Here is a 20,398-nt window from a genome sequence, read left to right on the forward strand (position 1 = left end):
AAATGGTTTTATTACCCAACAGCTCCAACAAAGGTATAACATAGAGCCCTATTCTTCTTCACATCTCCAACACCGGTCTGACAAAGCAGGGTTGACTCTGTGGACAGTGTTGGGGTTCTATACAAATGTGAGCAGCTTTTACAAGGGTAAAAGAGGAGCAGTGCTGGGTGAGTATTAAATATGTTATTGTTTCTAGGATATCTGCTTACCCAGGGCCTCTTTCCATTTGTAAATTTCAGTAGAGCTGCGGCAACCAGTAGGCGGTAGATGGTTGCCGCAGCTCTACCTTCAGAGGTTCATGTCTTGATGACAAAGGTTCTCAAAGGGAGTGAAGTCTCTAAAAAGAGACAAATGTTTTTGTAGGAAGGATCAGATGTAATGGCAATGCTGCAGATTTCTGAAATTTGTGAGGGGCTCGTGTGTTTGGATAGGCACTAAGGTGTATCAATCAATATCTCTAATGTGAAGAGGTTAAGCACCTTATCAAAGAAGCCCTCCTGACCTGGTGGAAAGGTGGAGTTGTGGAGTAAGGGAAGGGGAACATAGTTAGAAGGAACTATATCTGTACCACAAACATTGGAGCCTAACCACGGGAGTGCCTGAATGGGAGTTTTCCATTTGGACCCACAGCTTGGTTGCTGATGTATTCCCCTATGCAACAGTTCGAAGGAAGTGTGCTGCTAAGAAGTATCAGGCTAGGTTTCCACTTGGGTTTTTGTCCTGCGTTTTTTTTCTTGATGAAAAACGCCAAGAAAACTGCCACTGCATTTTCCTGCGTTTTGGTGTTTTTCTGGAGTTTTAGACTTCCTGTAGAAATTGCTTTTTTTGACCTTAGGCAGTTTTTCCAGCCTTTACAAGTTAGAAGTTTCACCCAGCTAAAAGGGATTAGGATAAATGGCAAGTATCTGCCCCCTCCTGATGTCATTTACTTGGTAGAGTTCTACTTAAACACGCCCCGGCGGACCCTTTTGTCTCTTTTCTGTGGTTTGTAAGGCATGCTTTATTCCGAATGTCTGCTCCTCTAGGAAGATTGGCCCCAAATGATGGTGCAAATTGTTTGCTGTTGCTTTTGGCACGCAGGATCCAGTCGGGTATGTTTGTTTGTAATGGCATGTTTTTTCCAAATGGTGTAAAATTCAATATGAACTTTGTTTTGTGTGAAACTGTTTGTTTCCAGCCTATTTCTCGTAGGACACACAGATACTGGGTCCATCCTCTGCATTGTAACTGTGGAAAAAAACGCCAAGGCAAAAAACCCACATGGCTTTTTCATGGCGTTTTTTCTCTCCCATAGACTTCTAGTGTCAACATGCTGCGATTTTGAAAAACTGCCGCCACAGAGCCCAAAAAAGCAGAAAAACGCCAAAGAGGACTGAAAAAACGCCAAACAGAAAAACGCCAAGTGGATATGGCATTGTGCGATTTCTTATTGAAGAACAGCTAACATCTGGCTGCAGCGTTTTTTCACAAAAAAAAAACGCCGTGTGGCTGAATTGGCGTTTTTATGGGCGTTTTTAGCAAAAAAAAACCAAGTGGAAACCTAGCCTCAGTGGAAATCTGGAAGGGCTAGTCCAAATAAATGTTGGTGGCTTGTCGAAGAGATTTAAAAAAAAATAAATAAAAAAAAGTCCCTAGGAAGATCTATGGGGATGCTTGAAAAGATATAACAAACAGGGCAAGATATTCATTTTAATAGTGTTGATGCACCCCTGCCACGTCAAAAAAGTCTCCATTTATCTAGGTCAGCAATGAGAGCGTTTAGGAGAGGTTGAAGGTTTTCACAGTAGAGACATGACCAGTCTCCGCTGAGCCAGACCCCCCAAATACTTTAACTTGTCCTTGCACCATTTAAATGGGAAGGACTATTTCAGTGCTATGGTGTTTGTATCACAATGATTAATGGCCACATAAGAATGGTTCCCAAGATCCGTACAGGGAATACAAATAATGAGAAAGAAATGCATTTAACAAATCTTACTTGTTTTCTATTTCCTCTCCATGTTGCCAAGTGAATTCAGCTTTAAAGGCAGAGAATATACAAACCAACAAGATCGTTTTCTAAGTTATTAGTTGTGGTCTCATTATAGGTGCTACTTATAAATGGGTAGCCACAACATAAACGATAGGAAGAAGCCCAACACAAACATGGTTTACAAAGTTCAAAGCAGAGCCTCGTTTCTAGACATGGGCTAGGAACAGACCCTTTTCATGATCAGTGAAACTGTAACTACCCCAGCATCCTCTGAGGACGGCTATTTATAGGATCTACCCTTTCATGTGGTAAAGTGATGTGGATTTTACAAGAGTGATTTTAATAGGTTTCATATGGTACAGTCAAATCTATGAGAAGGAAAAGACAGGGACTTTGTTACAAAAGAGAAACACATATGATTAAAAAACATGCTATGATCTAAAAATCAAGTGTTTGCTTATTTAAATAGAGTATACGCTTGTATATATGTTTTAACATTATCTTGTATAGAACAATACAAGTCTGTTTGAATTATTTTTGTGTCATTTTTAAGATTCATTATTAGCACTACTATTTTTCCAAATCTATAGAAAAGTGGCACAAACGAGATAAATGATATACAAGAAATGTATAGAGTTCCTTCTACTTGAAAGTGTTCCACAACAGCGCCTCAGTGATACATTTTTCATTTTTGTTATAGATTAACATAGGAAGAACCCTATTCTCCAGACAGGACAATCTAAAGGGTTACAGTTATATATATATATATATATGAGACTAACCACCTGTTGTGACTTCAGAACGGAGAATAGGTATTTTAACCGTTAGGGAAAAATATACAAACCACTTAAATACATTTTGTAAGAAGAGCTCAGCATAAAAAAATTCAAAGTGTACTGCTGGTATTACAAAATATCGAATTATTGAAGATCCATTGAAACTAAAAATGAATTATTAGTTTAAAAGCCCAGAATTCATAAATCCTTGACACTTGTTTTGTTAAATTCTGTTCAAGTAGCTGTTACTAGATTAAAAAGATACAGTAATTTTGTGGTTACCAGGTATTTCTGTTCAGAGATCAAAACGTAATATATAGTGCACTAATTAAAAAAAAATATACAAAATGGCACGTGATGTTTAAAGAAAAATAAATAAATAATAAGGATAGCCAAAGGGAAGGTAACATACAGGTAGGCAGTTTTGACAAGAAAGTGTTCCCACCCAGAAACTCACTTATACATACAAATAATATTTATATATATATATATATATATATATATATATATATATATATATATATATATATATATATATATATATATATATATAATGTATCCTATTCTGTGAATATAAACTATTCCTGGCTGTTCTGTTTTAACTTCATGCATCTGATAAATCCGGGCCAATCGGTGGCAAGAAAAGTTGGACTATGGAGAAGAGGGAAGGCAGCAGCTTTGTGGCTGCATCTTCTGTGTCAAGCGAGTGCTCCAACTTTATTTGTGTTTTGGAAGTAGCGAGTACTCGTAGAGTGCTTTAACATGCATTCTTCTATGGGCAATGCAATGTCCGGACATGACACTGTCTTTAAATGAAAGAGTCTCCAGTGCAATATGGAGGAACATTTCAATCAGCCTGAAACCTACATGCGTGAGTCATTACATCACACGGGAAGCCATGCTGATTCAAGCTCATGCCGGAAGAAGACTGAGGTGTGTGGTGCTAGTACATGACAGGTGCGGTAGAAGAATGTAGAAAAAGAATGCTTTTGGAAAGATGATTAGGCTGACTTTCAAAGCCCCAACATCAGTCCATGGGCTCTATATTTAGGTGAATTAGTTATTAGAGTCTGATTTCTCATTTTTTATTAAAAACAAATGAGTATTAAAGTTTGTGGTAATAAATCAGACCTGTATGATGAAACAACTCGATAACTTGGACAAGAGCTTATTTGACTATTCTGGTCAATCAGACTTCAAACTACTTTTAAAGGATATGACCATGAGGTTTCAAACTACTCCTGCAAACCCCTAAGACCCCTCTCTCATTTTTGTTATACCTCTGGTGCTCTTCTTAGCCTTTGCCTGTAAAAATTAAATAAATACTTGTATCTGCAGGATTTCATTTCTGTGAGCAATAGCAATTTAGTTTAGGGAATAATTAATAATATCACTGTAATCACTATTAAATATAGCATTGATCTTTGGAAATAACAACTGAATAGTAGTGTGAAACACACTGACACTTTATTAAAATAGGCTAGAAAACTTACTTAACTTGTTGGGGGGTTTTCTTTAAATTTCGTAGGGTTACCTTAACATACAACATCTCCCTGACAATACAAAATGCCCATAAGCCTCATTTGTGTGTTAAGTTATATGTGAACCACACAACTTACTTCTATGTGCTTTAGTTCTTTGTCAAAAAGAGCATATGTTACAACAGGACAAAAATTCCCTCAAGCCTCAACTCAATTACACATAAAAAAACATGAAGATTTTGTTCAAGACTAATGTTCAAACAGATTTGAACTCCAAAGCCTGAAACCACCTCAAAGGCGGATACATGAAATATAAAAGCAATTAATCAAATGATTTCCACAATAGGGGATTTAAAGTGACAGGACCCCGTGACAGTTGGAAGGGAGCTGGCTTGGACTCATGCCTTTAAAATAGGATTATCAAATTAATCCTGCCTGCCTATAAACATTATGTTTGCGGGAGGAAATTTTCCTTTAAGTGTATAAACTCATCAAAAGGAGAGCTTATGACGCCAAATCCTCAAACAAACACAAACTAGCCCTCCAGAAAAAAAAAAAAAAAAAAAAAAAAAGAGTACTCCAACCTCGTTCCTGAAGGCTGAACTTTAAGGGGTTTTCTAATTACCATGTAATCAAACAATTATAATAGTGCATCACACACTACATCGAAAAGTGTTGGTGTTTGTGGCTCTCCAAAGACTTAGATCATCTTGATTGAGCGTGCAATAGGACAAGACCACAAACTTATATATTCACAAACTAATTTTAAACAATTTATAAAAATAGATTTGTGAAATGCGTTTACATGGATTATAGTATGTTGTCCTTAAGTGGTTAAGCTTGTACAAAAGGGAGCTATAGAATTAGATTACAAAGCCTAAGAGCAGACCACCATAACACATCCCGGGGGAAATCTGGAATGTTCCGCAGAGGCTCTTTCTGTGTATACTAGTTGACCACTGGATTGCAAAGGATGCACAAGTCCATTCATTTTGCTTCCCCGCTTGCTGTCAGCCACTCCTCAACAATCCTCATCACTCCAATATTTAAAATTGGCTACAGGATTTTATTACCAACGAGTTGTTACTCCAAAAATAATATAATATATTGTGGCTCCAAATATGTTGTGTCTACCTTGAGCTTTCTTTTTGATAAACAACCATCATGTACATCAGGAATAATTTGGACATTCTTCCTCCTAAATCCACCATAATTAATTGTATTACGAAAGTGTTCTTGTAATCACTCCCCAATTTAATGTTGTCCAACATAGCAGTTCATCAGGCATGTCAAGCTATGCTATACAAGACCCTAATCTGTAACACACAAAGTTAATTTCCCAATGCATGTTAATTGGGTAAGGTAAGCAAAAAGGCATCTTATAATATGAGTTATTTCATATAAAGAGCTCTTATTCTTGACCATGTTCCACAACGGCAACTGGAATCCTGCTCCAGGTAAATATAAATTTAGAGCACTGGACTAAACCCTTCTTTTATGATCTGACAGAGACATGCAAAGATCCGCTTGCCGCTTCATACCTTGACAGATGATAGAACGCTACAGAGCTTATTTACTAAATTATTTATTAAGTATAGAATGTATATGTGTCTAGAAAACAGAAAGCAAAAGGAGAAGGTTAGGGTTGCCATATCAGCTTTTATTCCAGGATACACATATATGGGATACGTTGATGACTTAAATATGTAGTATGTTATCCTGCGGCATGTGGTATGTAATAAAATCATAAAGGAGAAATTCCAGAAATACTACTCAGCAGGTCTTTACACCTATAGGCCTGACCTATACACATATATGTATATATTTTTCCTAGTGAGCTTTAGATACTCCTGTAGGATTCTACGCACAGAGGAGCACGGAATGAAATTCTGACCAATTCTGTCACTCCTGTTTCTTCTCATCTTTGTCTCGAATGTTTCTCTTTTGAAGAATGTAAACTTCTGTTAATCATATATTATTATTATTATGTGTACATGGCTTTAAAACTGGGATTTCAATTTTATATAATTAATGTTCATATGGTTTACATATCAATTTGGCAAATATATCACAGAAGTTATTTTATGAGGCCTGCTAAAAATAAACATGGCTGTTCCCAAGAGCCTTAATAATTGAATTATTTACAGAAAACCAATACAATCTGTTTTTTTTTTTATTTAATAATTAATCTCTGATGTTCTCCAGAACTTTTAATTTAATACAAACTAAATCCAAAGGATGCCCAGTATAAAAATATAAAAAAGTATGAAAATTAGTGTAATTAGTGGTCGATAAAAAAAAAAAATAAATAAAAAAAGGATGATTCTTAAAACTTAGTTTGATGATATTAGGAATTTACTTATAGCACAAGGTTAAGATATACCTGTATCTTCAAAAACAAATTAAAAAGAGTGGAGCGATATTGGGATCTATATAGCAAATGTATAAAAGGTTAGTCAATTGTGGTTTTCTCACAGTTAAGGAACTATGTTGACCAACATAGACGGATTGAGGAAATCACAACCTTCAAGAAAGGGCCATAGAAAATAAAGGTACAATTCTGATGAAACGCTTTGTCTATTCCTTTGGTAAAGACAGATGAGATGTCACAACTGGAAAAAAAAATAATTTAGAAAAGCAACACAAGTGATGAGTGCTTCTCATCGCTGGATTCAATTATGGTTTTATTTCAGATGTGGCAGTTTGCCTTTTATGTGTATATAAAAATATATTTATTTATTTACATGGAATTACTGGGAAGGAAATAGTCCCTGTTGCTCTGCTACGTGAGCAGCATATAAAAAAAACTTGTATCAGTATCAGCAAAAGATGATATTACACAACAAAATGAGTCTTTGATGCAAACACAGAGAAACCGCGTTTGGGGAAAACACTTTTAAATACTTTTTCATATGATGGCTTGCATATTTTAGAACAAAAACAGAGCTTGTCTTTGCTAATTTAGGATCATATTATTAGATAATAGAGATTATATTATCACTTCTTTGTTAATACAATAATACAATATACCTTAATTGGAGGTTTAGAAAATTGTATCACATGTCTTGGGACCAAACAGAATATTAATACTCATAGCAAAATTATATAAAAAAAATATAAAAAAAAATAAAAAAAAATGCACAACCATGTTTCAAAATAAACATCAGTTTTCAAAGTCAATATTTGGCTTCCTATGAAACATTATTTATTCTGATACAGCATAGATACTATAGATGGTAATAAAGAACTAAACAAAGTAATTCTACTATTTCAACTGCCCGATAATGAAAGAAAAAGAAGAATAAAAACACAGTGAAGTCATATTTCAGTTAACAGTTTAAGTTTCAGCCCATGCACTTATGATCACCTTCATCTATCGCCCGCACATCTGTGGTTTAGTTCATTTTTTTTTATTTTTTTTTTAAACTGGGCAAAATGAAAACATGTAATTATATTCAAAAGACAAAACATTTGCCACATATTTTTAACAGGCTGCTGTTCTACCCACTCTGTAAAGTTTAACACTTTAGTAAATATATACGGCATGAGAAATATCATTCCTAATATTCCCGCTTCCAAACTCTTCCCAGAAATTATTCCTTAATCTTAAAATGTATTACTCTAGATTGTAAACTCTTTTGAGCATGGCCCTCCTCAACTGTTGCTTCTGTAAGTATTATTGTTATGTTATATACTACTTGTCACATCCTGTTTATTGTACAGTGCTGCAGAATAGGACGGAGATATATAAAACAATAAATAATAATAATTACCTTAGTTATATTTATTTTGAAACATAAAGGCAAGCACTAAAATCTAAAAAAAAAAATCTAAATTGTTTTCATGCGATGAGATGATATGGTTCACTTGCTTAACACGAAAGATAGCGAAAGTAATGGGTTAAGTGGATAGCACCCTTAAAATGCCCAGGAGGTCAAAAGGTGTTCAGGTGTCTTTTGCAAGTGATATGTGCAAATGCTAACGGGACACTCCAGTCATCAAATGCACTTTAATACATATGATACCTGTGTGGTCCCTTTACATTTTTGCATAGTCCATTTAGCATATGCATGGGGTGGAATTATACATTTGCCCCTTTGCCCACCCTACTAAATGCTGCGCAGGAGAGGTGCTCTGCTGAACGTATCTCCCTGCATACGACAGACCCACCTCCAGTCAGCGCCAGCAATGGCTCGGGGGGAACGCTGCAGGCAATCCCGGATTTCAATGGGAACACTTTCTTGCACCCAATGGACTACTTCAAGCAGCCAATCAGCAGCAAGAACCATCAGATCATAGAGCTTCGGTTTTATTTTTTGTTTTTCTATAGTGGGGGGGGGGGGTCAGAGAATTTATACAGTCCTTTAAAGCCAAAAAAAGAGTTACAATTCAAAATGCTTGGACAATGTAACATTTTTGCAGAGATGCGCCATCCCTGATTATTTGTGTTTAAAAAGAAAATCCTAAATAGAATACATTAAGAGGTCTCATGTTCGTTAGACAGTAATGCTTTTTTTACCTAAATAAATCAATTATGCCAATCATACCCATATTAAAAGTAAGGTTTAATTATGTATTATGACATTAAGTATGGATACCGATGCTACATGAGCTGATCCCACCAAGATAAACAGAACGCTTACAGTAGGATGTAATAGATGAAGATAAAGTAGCTTTTTTAAATTAAGTTAATGATTGTGCAAACTTTATAACTTATATTATAAGTGCTCAATTGTTTTCTCCTGATTTACTATTTCTTTCAAAGTTTGGTGGATAGTTTCCAGCACCCTTTACATCCCTGGATAAGGATCATTCTCCATGGAACACAATGCCATGGTGTAATGACCATAGTAAGGACAATTACATGCCCTATATATTAGAAAATTATAGCACAAAATTGATGGAAATTACAAACTAATGGTTCCTAATAATGACTTATATTGTTTTCAAGACCATTAGCAGCATGTCCTGCCATTAGACAACAATTAAAGTCCTCTATGAACTATACATACCTTTTATGGTGGCAATAATCCATTTTTTTATTAAAGCTAGATCCTGATGAGGGCATCTATAGTTGGCTTCTACTACTTTAGTAATTTGGTGGTGGCTCCACACATCCAAAGATTAACATCATTACAGTATTAAAATGGTCTATGTGCGGTGATGATATTTTTTAATTGTTCAACAGTTTTCAACATATTTTTAATAACAGACAGGCATTGGTTATTACTAAGGATGATTCATCGCTACTTAAGAGCTTGTAAATCAAGACTTCAAATTAAAAAAAAATTAGCCTCATCTTAATGAAGAAACATCCTTGACAGAAAAAAATATATACTTTTGAATTTACTAAAACGGTGTATATGTAGCCGCATTAAGTTCATCAATGCGACAAAGTACATAGAGGTTAATGCACCAGCATAACAAAAATAAAATGTGTGTGTTTGATATTTCAAATTATACAGACCAGATATTTTCTCTGTGAGCTGTATAGATCAATCCACATAAGTGGTACTCAATCGTTTGCTACATACCTTATACTTTAAGTACACCTAAGTACTAACCTACTTAAAGCGGTGGCCCGCTACTACCACTAGTTAGATACAACTTGATATAAACTCACATGCTTTTTTTAGATTGTAAACCCTACATAGTACACTTTTTAAGAAAATTTGTTTTGTACTGCAACATCGTAATTATCGTAAATATAAGTATGCCAAACATTGGAGGCACTTTCAAATGTGGGATAAAATACCGTACTAAAAAAACTCACCAGTGTAGACATAGATCCATTGGGAAGGTAGGGATCGGACACCATGAGGAACGGATAACCAGAATATCCAGAACTCTTATACATAATTTCTTGTTGTTGTTTAATTCCTGGTAATAGAAACACGAAGAGAACAATACGTTAGATCACTTTCAAAATGATGTACGTTTAGATTTAGAGCAAAAAAATAACATTCAAATGTATGAGACATCGACTTCCAGTCATTACGATTTAGCATTAGAATAAGCAATTTGCATAAATGTTTTATCTTTTATCAAGTGTGTGTCTATATGCTTATCACATTGAAAGCTTTGATGTCATTCGTATTTCCAAGATTAAAATTCCCTATTATAGGGAAGAATGGCAGGATTTAAACAAATTCTCACCAATAAAATATTGATGTTTTCCTCCAATCTTTATCAGCTGCTGTCTAGACAAAGCTTTGTTCTTGATTAATCAGACTTATGTGCACACTTCAAACATTCTTTGTTTGAGTAGGGAGCTCTGTTTACCCTCTGATCACAAGTGACTAATCCCACAAGGTGTCACTTCAAGGTAAAAACTGCGGGGTCGACAAATGACAAATCAAAACACAGGTAATAGAACTTCCTCTATTGGCTCAATTGATGCAGTGAAAGTTTTCTGGCAAACCACTGTATCTGTCGTATTTAGTAACACTCCCCTGACCCTGTGGAAAAAAACACTAGTGACAATTCTAGACAGGTTACTTCTAGACAAAGAATCTCGCCAACCCAAGGTATGCGTGTTGGCAAGTTTCAGACCCTGAACATCCCAGCTGCCACATCAGAACCAACAAGGTGACCATCCTAAGCGGTCAAGAAGCCAACGGTGGCTTTTGACAGCTTTCTAAAATTCTGCCTATGGGTGCGTTTTAGGAAATATTACCAGGACTGAAATAAATATTACAGGTATTTGCTTGTACTTTTTCAAAAGTCCATCTTTAGTAGCAATTGCATCACAGGTGTGCATTTTGGTAAAAAAAAAATAAAATAAAAATAGGTTTTTAAAGTTGAGCTAATTTTAAATATTTCTAGAAACTTTATTTCACAATAGGAAGCAGGCGATACTTTCATATATTTCAGATACTGTACATGGATTGAAAGCATCCCGGAAAATAACTTATAAAAGCACTAATAAATTGCACCAAGCTCAGCGTGTCTTGTGAAAAAAAACTAAACATATAATATATATATTCGTTTTAGTAGACCGCTGTACCCATACATACAAGTTATACATACACAGTGTACACGCACACATGCAGGCATGGGCATACATACATGTTGACAAACAGCACAAAAGTATTCATTGTGCCATACAAAGTGCAGGCAGTGCTGATGGAGCCTTCTTGTAGGACTCAGGGGAGGTCACACACCAGTGGCCCCCTCTGCATTCATCCCCCTGAGTTTCTTGGGTCTCGCATGAAGAGTAAAGGAGGAGGGAGAGACTTGCTGGAGCTTACCCTCTTCCATGTGATCTTCGAGTTTCTCCTGATAAGCCCTCTGAGCATCTTGTGCACGCCTGATCGCCTGTGAAAACAGCAGGAATTCAGAACTTTTTTACAGGACAGGCTTCCTTGGCTGTTCTTAAGCTCAGGGGGGGAATGGGGGGCTCCTCGGGGGTCTTACCTCTGGGTGATTTCCAGGAGCTGCAGCATGTGGGTTCGTTTCGGATTCGTTTACTAGAGAGGACTTCAGGTCCGCGAGGTCTCGCTCTGTAAAAGCATTCTCCTGGATCTTCTCCTCCTGCTCACCTTCGTCTTTGAACGAAATCATCTCGTCGTTGGCCCCCAGATCATCTTCTCCCCTGTTGAGCTGGGGCATTTTCTTTACAATTGAGAGTTTCTGGTTGCCAGGTCCGGGACAGCAATGCGATTGGATGACTGTAAACCCCCCCCCAACGATCACTCCCGCTGCATTACTACAACAACAATACAAAAAAGTAAATCAAACCGGCGGTGGGGCTTAAAGGGTAAAAAAATAAAAAGAATAACTTTGCAGGGAGGCAAATATGAGTGAAAGTGAAGAAAAGGGAGCTGGCGGCACGGATACCGAGCGGCGCAGGCAGCCTGTGATCGTTTGAGGACAAGGGGGAAGGCAGAAGTAGATCAAAGAAAGCAGCCGCCTGCTGATTGATAGCCGCACTGAGCACTTAGGGGCTGAACAAACGGATGAGAGCTCTGATCTTAAAGTGACAGACACTCATTGTGAGAGCTCCATGCAAGCTCTGGCTAGGGGTGCCCGAAAGAATTTACAAATATTTACATTTAGGGAATTTTTGAGAGTTCGTGTTCACGATCCAGCCACTTTTTTTTTTACATTTCTTGTTTGTAATTATCATTTAATTTTGCAGTTGGAGGAATGCATGTCGTTTCAAATGTTTGTGTGGCTTTTTTGTTTCATGAGTTCCAAAAAAAAAAGTGTTACTCAACATTTTCCCAATCAAGTCCCTATGGTAACGTTACTTCTCTGAACTCGTGCCCATGTTATCAGTGTGCCCAAAAAACAAATGGCATTATGTATTTATTAATATCAGGTCAGACCTCACCCAGAGTATTGTGTACAGCAGGATGGGACTGGTGATAACAAGGTGGCCCTGGCACTTTAAGACCAGCAGCCGCCGGAAGACATAACTGCGGCCTACGGCTGGATGTGAACAATCGCATGCTGCATTTTTATGCTTACGTCGTGTGCGGTCAGGCATATCCAGCTGGTGGCCACACACTGCTGCATCCGATCTAATGATGTAGCGTAAGTCTGGGTGACTTTGTGGCATTTGCTGAGTGTTCTAGATGGCCAGTCTGGGCCTGGTGTACATTTCTGAAGATCCCAGCTCCAGAGAGATATTGATGGTTTGCAGGGAGTTTAGAGGAGGGCTACTAAAGTACTGGAGGGAAGTTTATTTCAGGAGGAGAAATGTTAGAATGAGAATTTGTGATCTGAAACTAGAGGATGACTGTCTTACATGTAATGTAAGGAAGCTTTACTTTACTGAGATTGTGGTAGATAAATGGAACAGGCTCCCAGAACAAATGGTAGATGCTACATGCATGGTATAGGCATAAAGCTATCTTGAATCTAAGACAAGACTAAGGTCTGAGTCTTTTTATGAGGAACATGGGCAGATTAGATGGACTAAATACCGTATTTGCTCGATTATAAGACGACCCTGATTATAAGACGACATCTCATTCCAAAACAAGGAAGGCTTTCGACAAGATTTTGGAGTGTGTCTGTGGGAATTTGTGCCCATTCCTCCAAAATAGCATTTGTGAGGTCATGCACTAATGCTGGACAAGATGGCCTGGTTCACAACTGGCATTCCACTTCATCCCAAAGATGTTCAGTGGGGTTAAGGTCAGAGCACTGTGCAGGCCACTCAAATTCCTCCACACCAAACTTGTCAAACTGTGTCTTTATGGACCTTGCTTTGTGCACAGTCATGCTGGAACAGGAAAGGGCTTTCCCTCAAACCGGTGCCACAAAGCTGAGAGCATGCAATTGTCCATATCGCCCTTCTATGCTGTAGCATTAACATTACTGGAACTAGGAGCCAAACTCTGAAAATCAGCCCCAAGCTTTACAGTAGCCATCTGTCAAATCCAGATTTGTCCATTTGCCCATCAGACGTCCAGTGAAACATGATTCATCACAACAGAGTCTGTTGGCGGTGTGCTTTCCACTACTCCTCCTGACGCTTGACATTGCAAATAGCGATCTTCAGCTTGTGTGCAGTTGCTCGGCCATGGAAACCCATTTCAAGAAGCTAATATCACTTGTGCTAAAGTTGTTTCCAAATGCAGTTTGGAACTCTGTAGAGAGTGATACTACAGAACACAGTGGATTCTTACGAATGACGGTTCTCCTCTGTGAGCATGCATGGTATACTTCTTCATGGCTGAGCTGTTGTTACTCCCAGATGCTTCCAGTTCACAATAATAGCACTTACAACCGACTAGGGCAAATCTAGCAGGGCTGACATTTTATAAACTGACTTGTGGCATCATATGACGATTAAAGTAATTGAACTCTTCCATACAACCCATTCATAAAGATTGTCTATGGAGATGGCATGTCTGTGCTTGGTTTTATACACCTGTTAGCAGTAGGTGTGGCTGAAACACCTAAACTCAATAATTAGGAAGGGTGTCCACATACTTTTGGCCAAATTATTTAGGTGCTAAACTATGCAAATCTGAAGTGTCTCTAAGTATTCTAAGGCAGCCATTAAAAGTAAGAAAAGTATATATTTTAGAAACACTAACCAGGGTTTTTCATTAGGTCTATTTCCACCTGGTTTCATTTTAGCACCAGTTGGCAGAGTATGAGGTGCCTTTGTTTTTTTTTTTCTTTCACCTCTTTTAGCATGTTTCTTGACGATACTATAACATTTTTAAATGCATATACTGTATTTAAAAAGTCTGCAAAATTTTAATACTCATATTCTGTATCCCTTTCTCTTTTGTAGTTGCTTAATAGCACAGCAAATATGATAAAGCAACAAAATGTTATGGGAAATGTTTTAGGGGGCAATAGAAATGTCAGAAGTTCCTGAAACACACTTTTCCTTTACAAAAACAAATAATTGCGCCAACCAACACCAGCATCACACAAGGATATCTATGAATGTATAAAATTCATTTATTACATTCATGGATATCCTTGTGTGATGCTGGAGTCGGCTGGCCCAACTATTTGTTTTTGTGTCGCAGTTTGGAACCTGGACCAGGTCCTTTTGGCGCTGCAGCTACGCTTGGATTTATGATGTTAAACTATATGGCATTGTAACCTCTCCATTTGTTTCTTTTTACACTTTTCCTTTATCAGGAGAAACACACATATTACCCTTTCTTTGCTGGACCTCTCTGTTCATAGTTACATTGATCACCTTTGTTACATAGAAATATTTGTAGGGGCGAAACCTGGTTGCAGGATTTATACAGACCCTGAGAGTATCTGCTGCATGCAGGGGTAGCATGGTAACCTTGACTGTCGAATTACTTCAATATGCCCCTAAATATGTTTGCTTCACATATCCCTGTCTTAGTACAAACACTATTTCACAAAAAAAAAAACCTCTGGTGGTGGTGTCTTCTGGTGGCTGATGGAGCGTCCTGGTAGATAGCACCTGGATCTACTTAATATATATGTACACACATAGGATTCTCATTCATAGTCTACATGCCTGGGAACTCTCTGGGTTTTGCCTGGAATACTCCTTGTGACGGAACCCTCCATCACTGGGGCCCCTGGAGAGGCCTGAGAGACAGCCTCTTCCCTATTGACTATGGGCCCTGGCCTTGTAAAGACATCTGTGTTTGGTTACAGGGGGTCAGTTTCTACCGATTTTCCCCTGGTACAGGTTTAACCATATTTCCTAAATATTACAGGCTCTGAGGACTGTGGAGCGCTGATATTGATTTAGGATTGGTACTGTACTTTGCCAACACAGATGATGGGTTTGCAATTATTTGTTTGTCATAACTTTTCCCTGTGTCACCCCCTGTTTTCAGCTACCCCCAGAAGTATATTGTCTTATCACTTGCTAAGGGGATTATGTCTGGCAGACAGCCAGGATGCAACCAGGGAGTGACAAGCTATTATTTCACCATTGTGCGCTAAATTGTTGTTTTTTCCCATCCCTTACCCCATTGTATTCCACTATGTTAAAAATGTATTTATGTCTGTATTAAGGACCCTGTGTGTGCCTCTGAATAAATAGTTCTTGTACTACACCCTGCATTAAGCTTCAACTATTGATTTAATGGTTACAATTTAATATGTAACCCCTACAATCAATGAAACAGCTGTGAAGGAGGAATAAAACTGGGCAAAACAGCCAAACTCCCTAACAAGGTTAGGCTATAATGTCAAAAGTCGTACACCATGGAAAGACTGAGCACAGCAACAAAACACAAGGTACTTATACCGCATCAGCGTGGTCTCTCCAAGGCAGACGATTTTGAAGAAGGGCAAAGAAATAGGCAGTGTTGGGGACGTAGAAGCAGTGGACGGTCAAGGAAACTTAGTGCAGCAGATGAAAGACTCATCACGCTTACCTCCCTTCACAATTGGAAGATTGCCATCACTACCATCAGATTAAAGACAAATAATTGAATGGAGTTGCACTCAAAAAAAGGAAGAAGAAAAAAAAAAGCCAAAAGTATTTCCACAACATTAAATAGATTTTGTATTTTATATTTTTGTTTGTGGGATTAAAGCTGAAATACTTTATCCATATACTTTTGGCTTTTTTCCTTTTTCGAAGTGCAAATTCATTTAACTATTTGTGTTTATTCTATATACCTGGTGGGCACAGGTTGCACCCATACTTAAATATTCATGTGTACGTTCACTTAAATACTCTTGGTGTGCCACTGTTCCTTTGTTATACAGCAGTAGTATCAGCTCAGGCAGAAAACAATGAGACCATGGTACACTCTACATGTCCGGAGAAGTCTGGTCAGAGGTGGTCTTCATACCTCCTAAATGGAAACAAGGCCATTCACGACAAAAATATAAACTGGGGTGCAGAAAAATGACTGGAACTCTGGAAGGTTAAAAAATAAAAAACATGATATAACAACAGCACCAATGCCTTGAAAAAGATCCTTTTGTTAACACGTCCATTTACTAAGTTATCTTGTTTTGGATCCGGTGGAGTCCTGCTCGGGCACCAAGAATTTGAGTGCTGCCTAACACAAGGATTGTTTCACTAGATTCTGAACTCTGGAAAATGAGTCAACATATGAAATATTTGGCTGTAGCAGAAGGCAGTTTGTTCGCCAAGGGATTTAACAGCGGTACAAAAATAAAGTTTGTAGGCAACAGTGAAGCATGGTGGAGGCTCCTTGGAAGTTTGGGGCTGCATTGGTCTCTTCAATGCTGAGAAGTATAGGCAGATACCATCATCAGAGAGGCATCTGATTGGCCTCAAATTTATTCTGCAGCTGTCAAGGTTCCACCCTACTAGCACAACTGAGGCTGCCTAAATTCGCAGAAGAAGCATGGTTAGTTTGAAAAACCTACCAGCCAAGTTCCTTAAAAAAAATGTGAGCCACTTGGAGGTCTCCCCAAATCAGTTGGTGTCAGCCTTCCAGGACTATTTTGCTAAGCTTTACACTTAGCCCAGAGAGATATATTGGATGAGGTCCAGTCTGTTATTTCTAAATTAAATAATAAGAAGGCCTCATGTCCAGATGGATACTGTAATAAAATATATAGGGCCAATACAAACTTCAAATAATTGGATCAACACATATATATGTATGTGCGTCAAAAATAGGCAGAGTCACTTAGATGCAAACAAAGGTGAAACATTTAATACGAACAAAAATAGAAGAAGAATATAAAAAGTAGATAACAAAAATAATACGAAACAAGTCTTACAAAACCTTCTAGAGGAATTTAGTTCATGACATCTGTCCTCTGCATTCCTGAGGATGGAGGGAGGGAGTGTTGGGACCTGAAGAGTCCGTGGATGGCAAGTACATCTCCCCTCTACCTCTCCTCCCATGCTTCTCCAAGGCTTAACTTATATACACGGTTTGAATTAATGATGTCAGTCTTGTCAGTCTATTGGTCTTCACCTAATTGGGTAAACATGCTCACTAAGATCTTTACACGTCGAAACCCTATTTTAGGTGGTCACTGTACATATATTGTAATGCCCTTTTACAGTTACAACTATACCATGCATTAGCAAGTTACTATCCTATCTATAGAATGCCTGTTCAGCAAATCCTTCATTCCATATTTTAAGGTCAAGGAAACCTTGAAGCCTATCATTGAAACATATTAATATATCTTAATAATCATTTATTTATGAACAATGATTACATATCTTTGACTACTGCCTATACCAATAATTATATATGGTCCATTTCTTTATTGAGGTTAGAAAATGTATTAGAATCTTTTACAGATACCCTGCAGAATTCTATAAGGTATTGAAACCTCACCTGTTGCCTACTCTAACCTCCCTGTTTAATAGTGTCGTGCATGAGGACGCTTCCCTGGGCAATCTCACAGCGGCTCAAACTATATTAATTAATAAGCCGGATAAAGATCCGACCCAGATTGGTTCTTACAGGCCAATTACCCTGTTGAATCAGGATATCAAGATTTTGGCAATGGTATATGCGAACTGGCTGCAGGGCTTTTTGTCTGATATCTTCTGTATGATCGCCCCACTACTGTCATCTCCACCAATGGAATGGACTCGACCCCTATTGTCATGGGTCGAGGGGTGCATCAGGGATGCCCGCTCACGCCCCTTCTGTTTAATTTGGCTTTGGATCCTCTTTTGAAATTGCTTCTTTCCCCTAGGGAAATACCGGGGATTCAGATAGGGTCATGTATGGTGAAACTTTATGCGTATGTGGGTGATGTTTTGCTATATACAGCGCTCCCACAATTGGCGACACCGCATATATTTCAAATACCGTACTCGATAAGTTTGGTGGGGTCATAAATAAATCCAAGTCCCAAGCGTTATGTTTAAATGCATACCGTAAACCTCCTCACTTGCCAGACCTGGGGATTCAATGGGGGGCTAAGTCTATTGGTTATCTGGGAGTGAGGATTCCCAAACGCCCTGCCTCTCTCTATGATCTGAATTACAGACCATTGATTAAGAGGCTTTTAAAGGAATTAACGGAATGGCAAAACTTGTCGCTTTCTTTCTCAGGCAGAATCGCCCTCATTAAAATTGTATCTTTGCTTAGATTATTGTACTTGATTAAGTCCCTTCCTCTCTTTATTAAAAAGAGGGATGATACCGCTCTGGTAACAGCCTTTCAGAGGTTCATCTGGTGCAAAAATAGCTAAATCCACTTTATGACTGGGAAAACAACACCTAGGCTTCAACTTACCGTTGATTAGAGACTATAATGTCGCAGCTCTTTATCGTTACGTGGCAGATTAGTTCTCATATTCGAACACTTATCCTGATACGCACTTAAACCAACAGTTTAGCCCGGATGTAGCGCTTCCAGCGCTTTTACACATTCCCTCACCGCAACTTCCACCCTTGATTGTGGAAAACCCGCTTCTTCATGCGACTATACGGGCGTGGAAGGTCGTACGAATAAGACTGGCACTCCAGTGGAAGGTTTCTTTGTTTCAACCCTTTTGCAATAATCCTTTTTTTCAGAGAGGGGTGGCATCTGATCCCTACGGGGGTTGGGCGAGCCACTATATTTGCAAATTGATTCCCTTTGTGGATTTTCGCAATTGTGGTCGTGTCCCCCAGTTTGCTGTTTCTGGTGAACTTTTCTTTCCGTCCTGCATGGCTGTGCTCTTCAAATCACCCCAGAGGCTGCGATTCTTGGGGTGTTGTCATTACCCGATACAACACTTTTCTCTTACCCGTATCGTTCTGGCTGTGGCCAGAAAGACCATACTACATCAGTGGATACACCCTGACCCGCCCTCATTGCTTCTATAACATACAAAGTAATTTTTTTCTGTTTATAATGGACTGGTTATACACGTCATTGAACAAAGAAAGAAAATCGTTTTTTAAAGTATGGGGACGTTTTATCGAAACCCTGGAAAAAGCCCTAAAACTTCAGATACGACAAACATTCCAGGATACGTCTTGATTTAGTGTACAGTTGCTTCAGGGAAGAGACCCGTGTGTGTAAGACGTTACTGGGGTACTGTGTCATTTTGCTATGCTATTTGTTTCTTATAATGTTGTACCCTGGTTTCCTTTTTTTTGGTTTTATCTTTAAAAACTCAATAAAAATGTTCAAAACTAAAAAAAAATTGTGTGCAATTGTACTTAGAAGAAGAGATGCTGTTTTGAAGACGAAGGGTGGTCACACCAAATATTGATTTGATTTAGATTTCTTCTGTTCACTCACTTTGCATTTTGTTAAATGATAAAAAATACACTATTAACATGTATTTTTCTAAAGCATTCTTACTTTACAGCATTTTCAACAACGGCTCATACAATTTCACAGTATTGTATATATGTATGTGTGTATATATATATGTATATATATATATATATATATATATATATATATATATATATATATATATATATATGTGTATATATATATAATTTTTCAGAAGAAGGCTTAACTTCAGGAAGTATGGCTATTGACAAGGTAGCATTAAATTAGTGGAATTTACTAACATAGTTTGCTGAAATGAATGCTAAACTCTGATTAGTATACCGGAACATTTTGATACTGTGATTTTAGTTGTTTTTTTCATGTTACTTTTGAACATTTGTCAAATAGAAAAGCATGCATTACATTACATTGCATTGCTCACTTCCCAGCAATACCGAAATTTAAGCATTTTTATGGGTGTATTATATGTCTACAGCTTAGTATTTTATAGCGAAACAATATAACTGCAGTGCA

General features: G+C 37.8%; 1 protein-coding gene across 1 annotated transcript in view; it reads right to left on the reverse strand.

Moving 5' to 3' along the window:
* Positions 1-11,840, reverse strand: part of LOC149297863 (transcription factor 7-like) — a 68,636-nt gene extending 56,796 nt beyond the window's left edge. Inside the window, exons 1-3 of the mRNA XM_089488028.1 lie at positions 11,646-11,840; positions 11,480-11,546; positions 10,003-10,109 (exon numbers count right to left, since the gene is read on the reverse strand). Of these exons, the coding sequence (XP_089344154.1) occupies positions 10,003-10,109; positions 11,480-11,546; positions 11,646-11,840 (369 nt within the window). The remainder of the gene's footprint in view (positions 1-10,002; positions 10,110-11,479; positions 11,547-11,645) is intronic.
* Between the last annotated feature and the right edge of the window lie 8,558 nt (positions 11,841-20,398).

The sequence above is a fragment of the Sceloporus occidentalis genome, unplaced genomic scaffold (genome assembly GCF_023333645.1).
Source record: "Sceloporus occidentalis isolate IW3139 unplaced genomic scaffold, rSceOcc1.0.p SCAF_36, whole genome shotgun sequence".
NCBI classification, from domain to species: domain Eukaryota; kingdom Metazoa; phylum Chordata; class Lepidosauria; order Squamata; family Phrynosomatidae; genus Sceloporus; species Sceloporus occidentalis.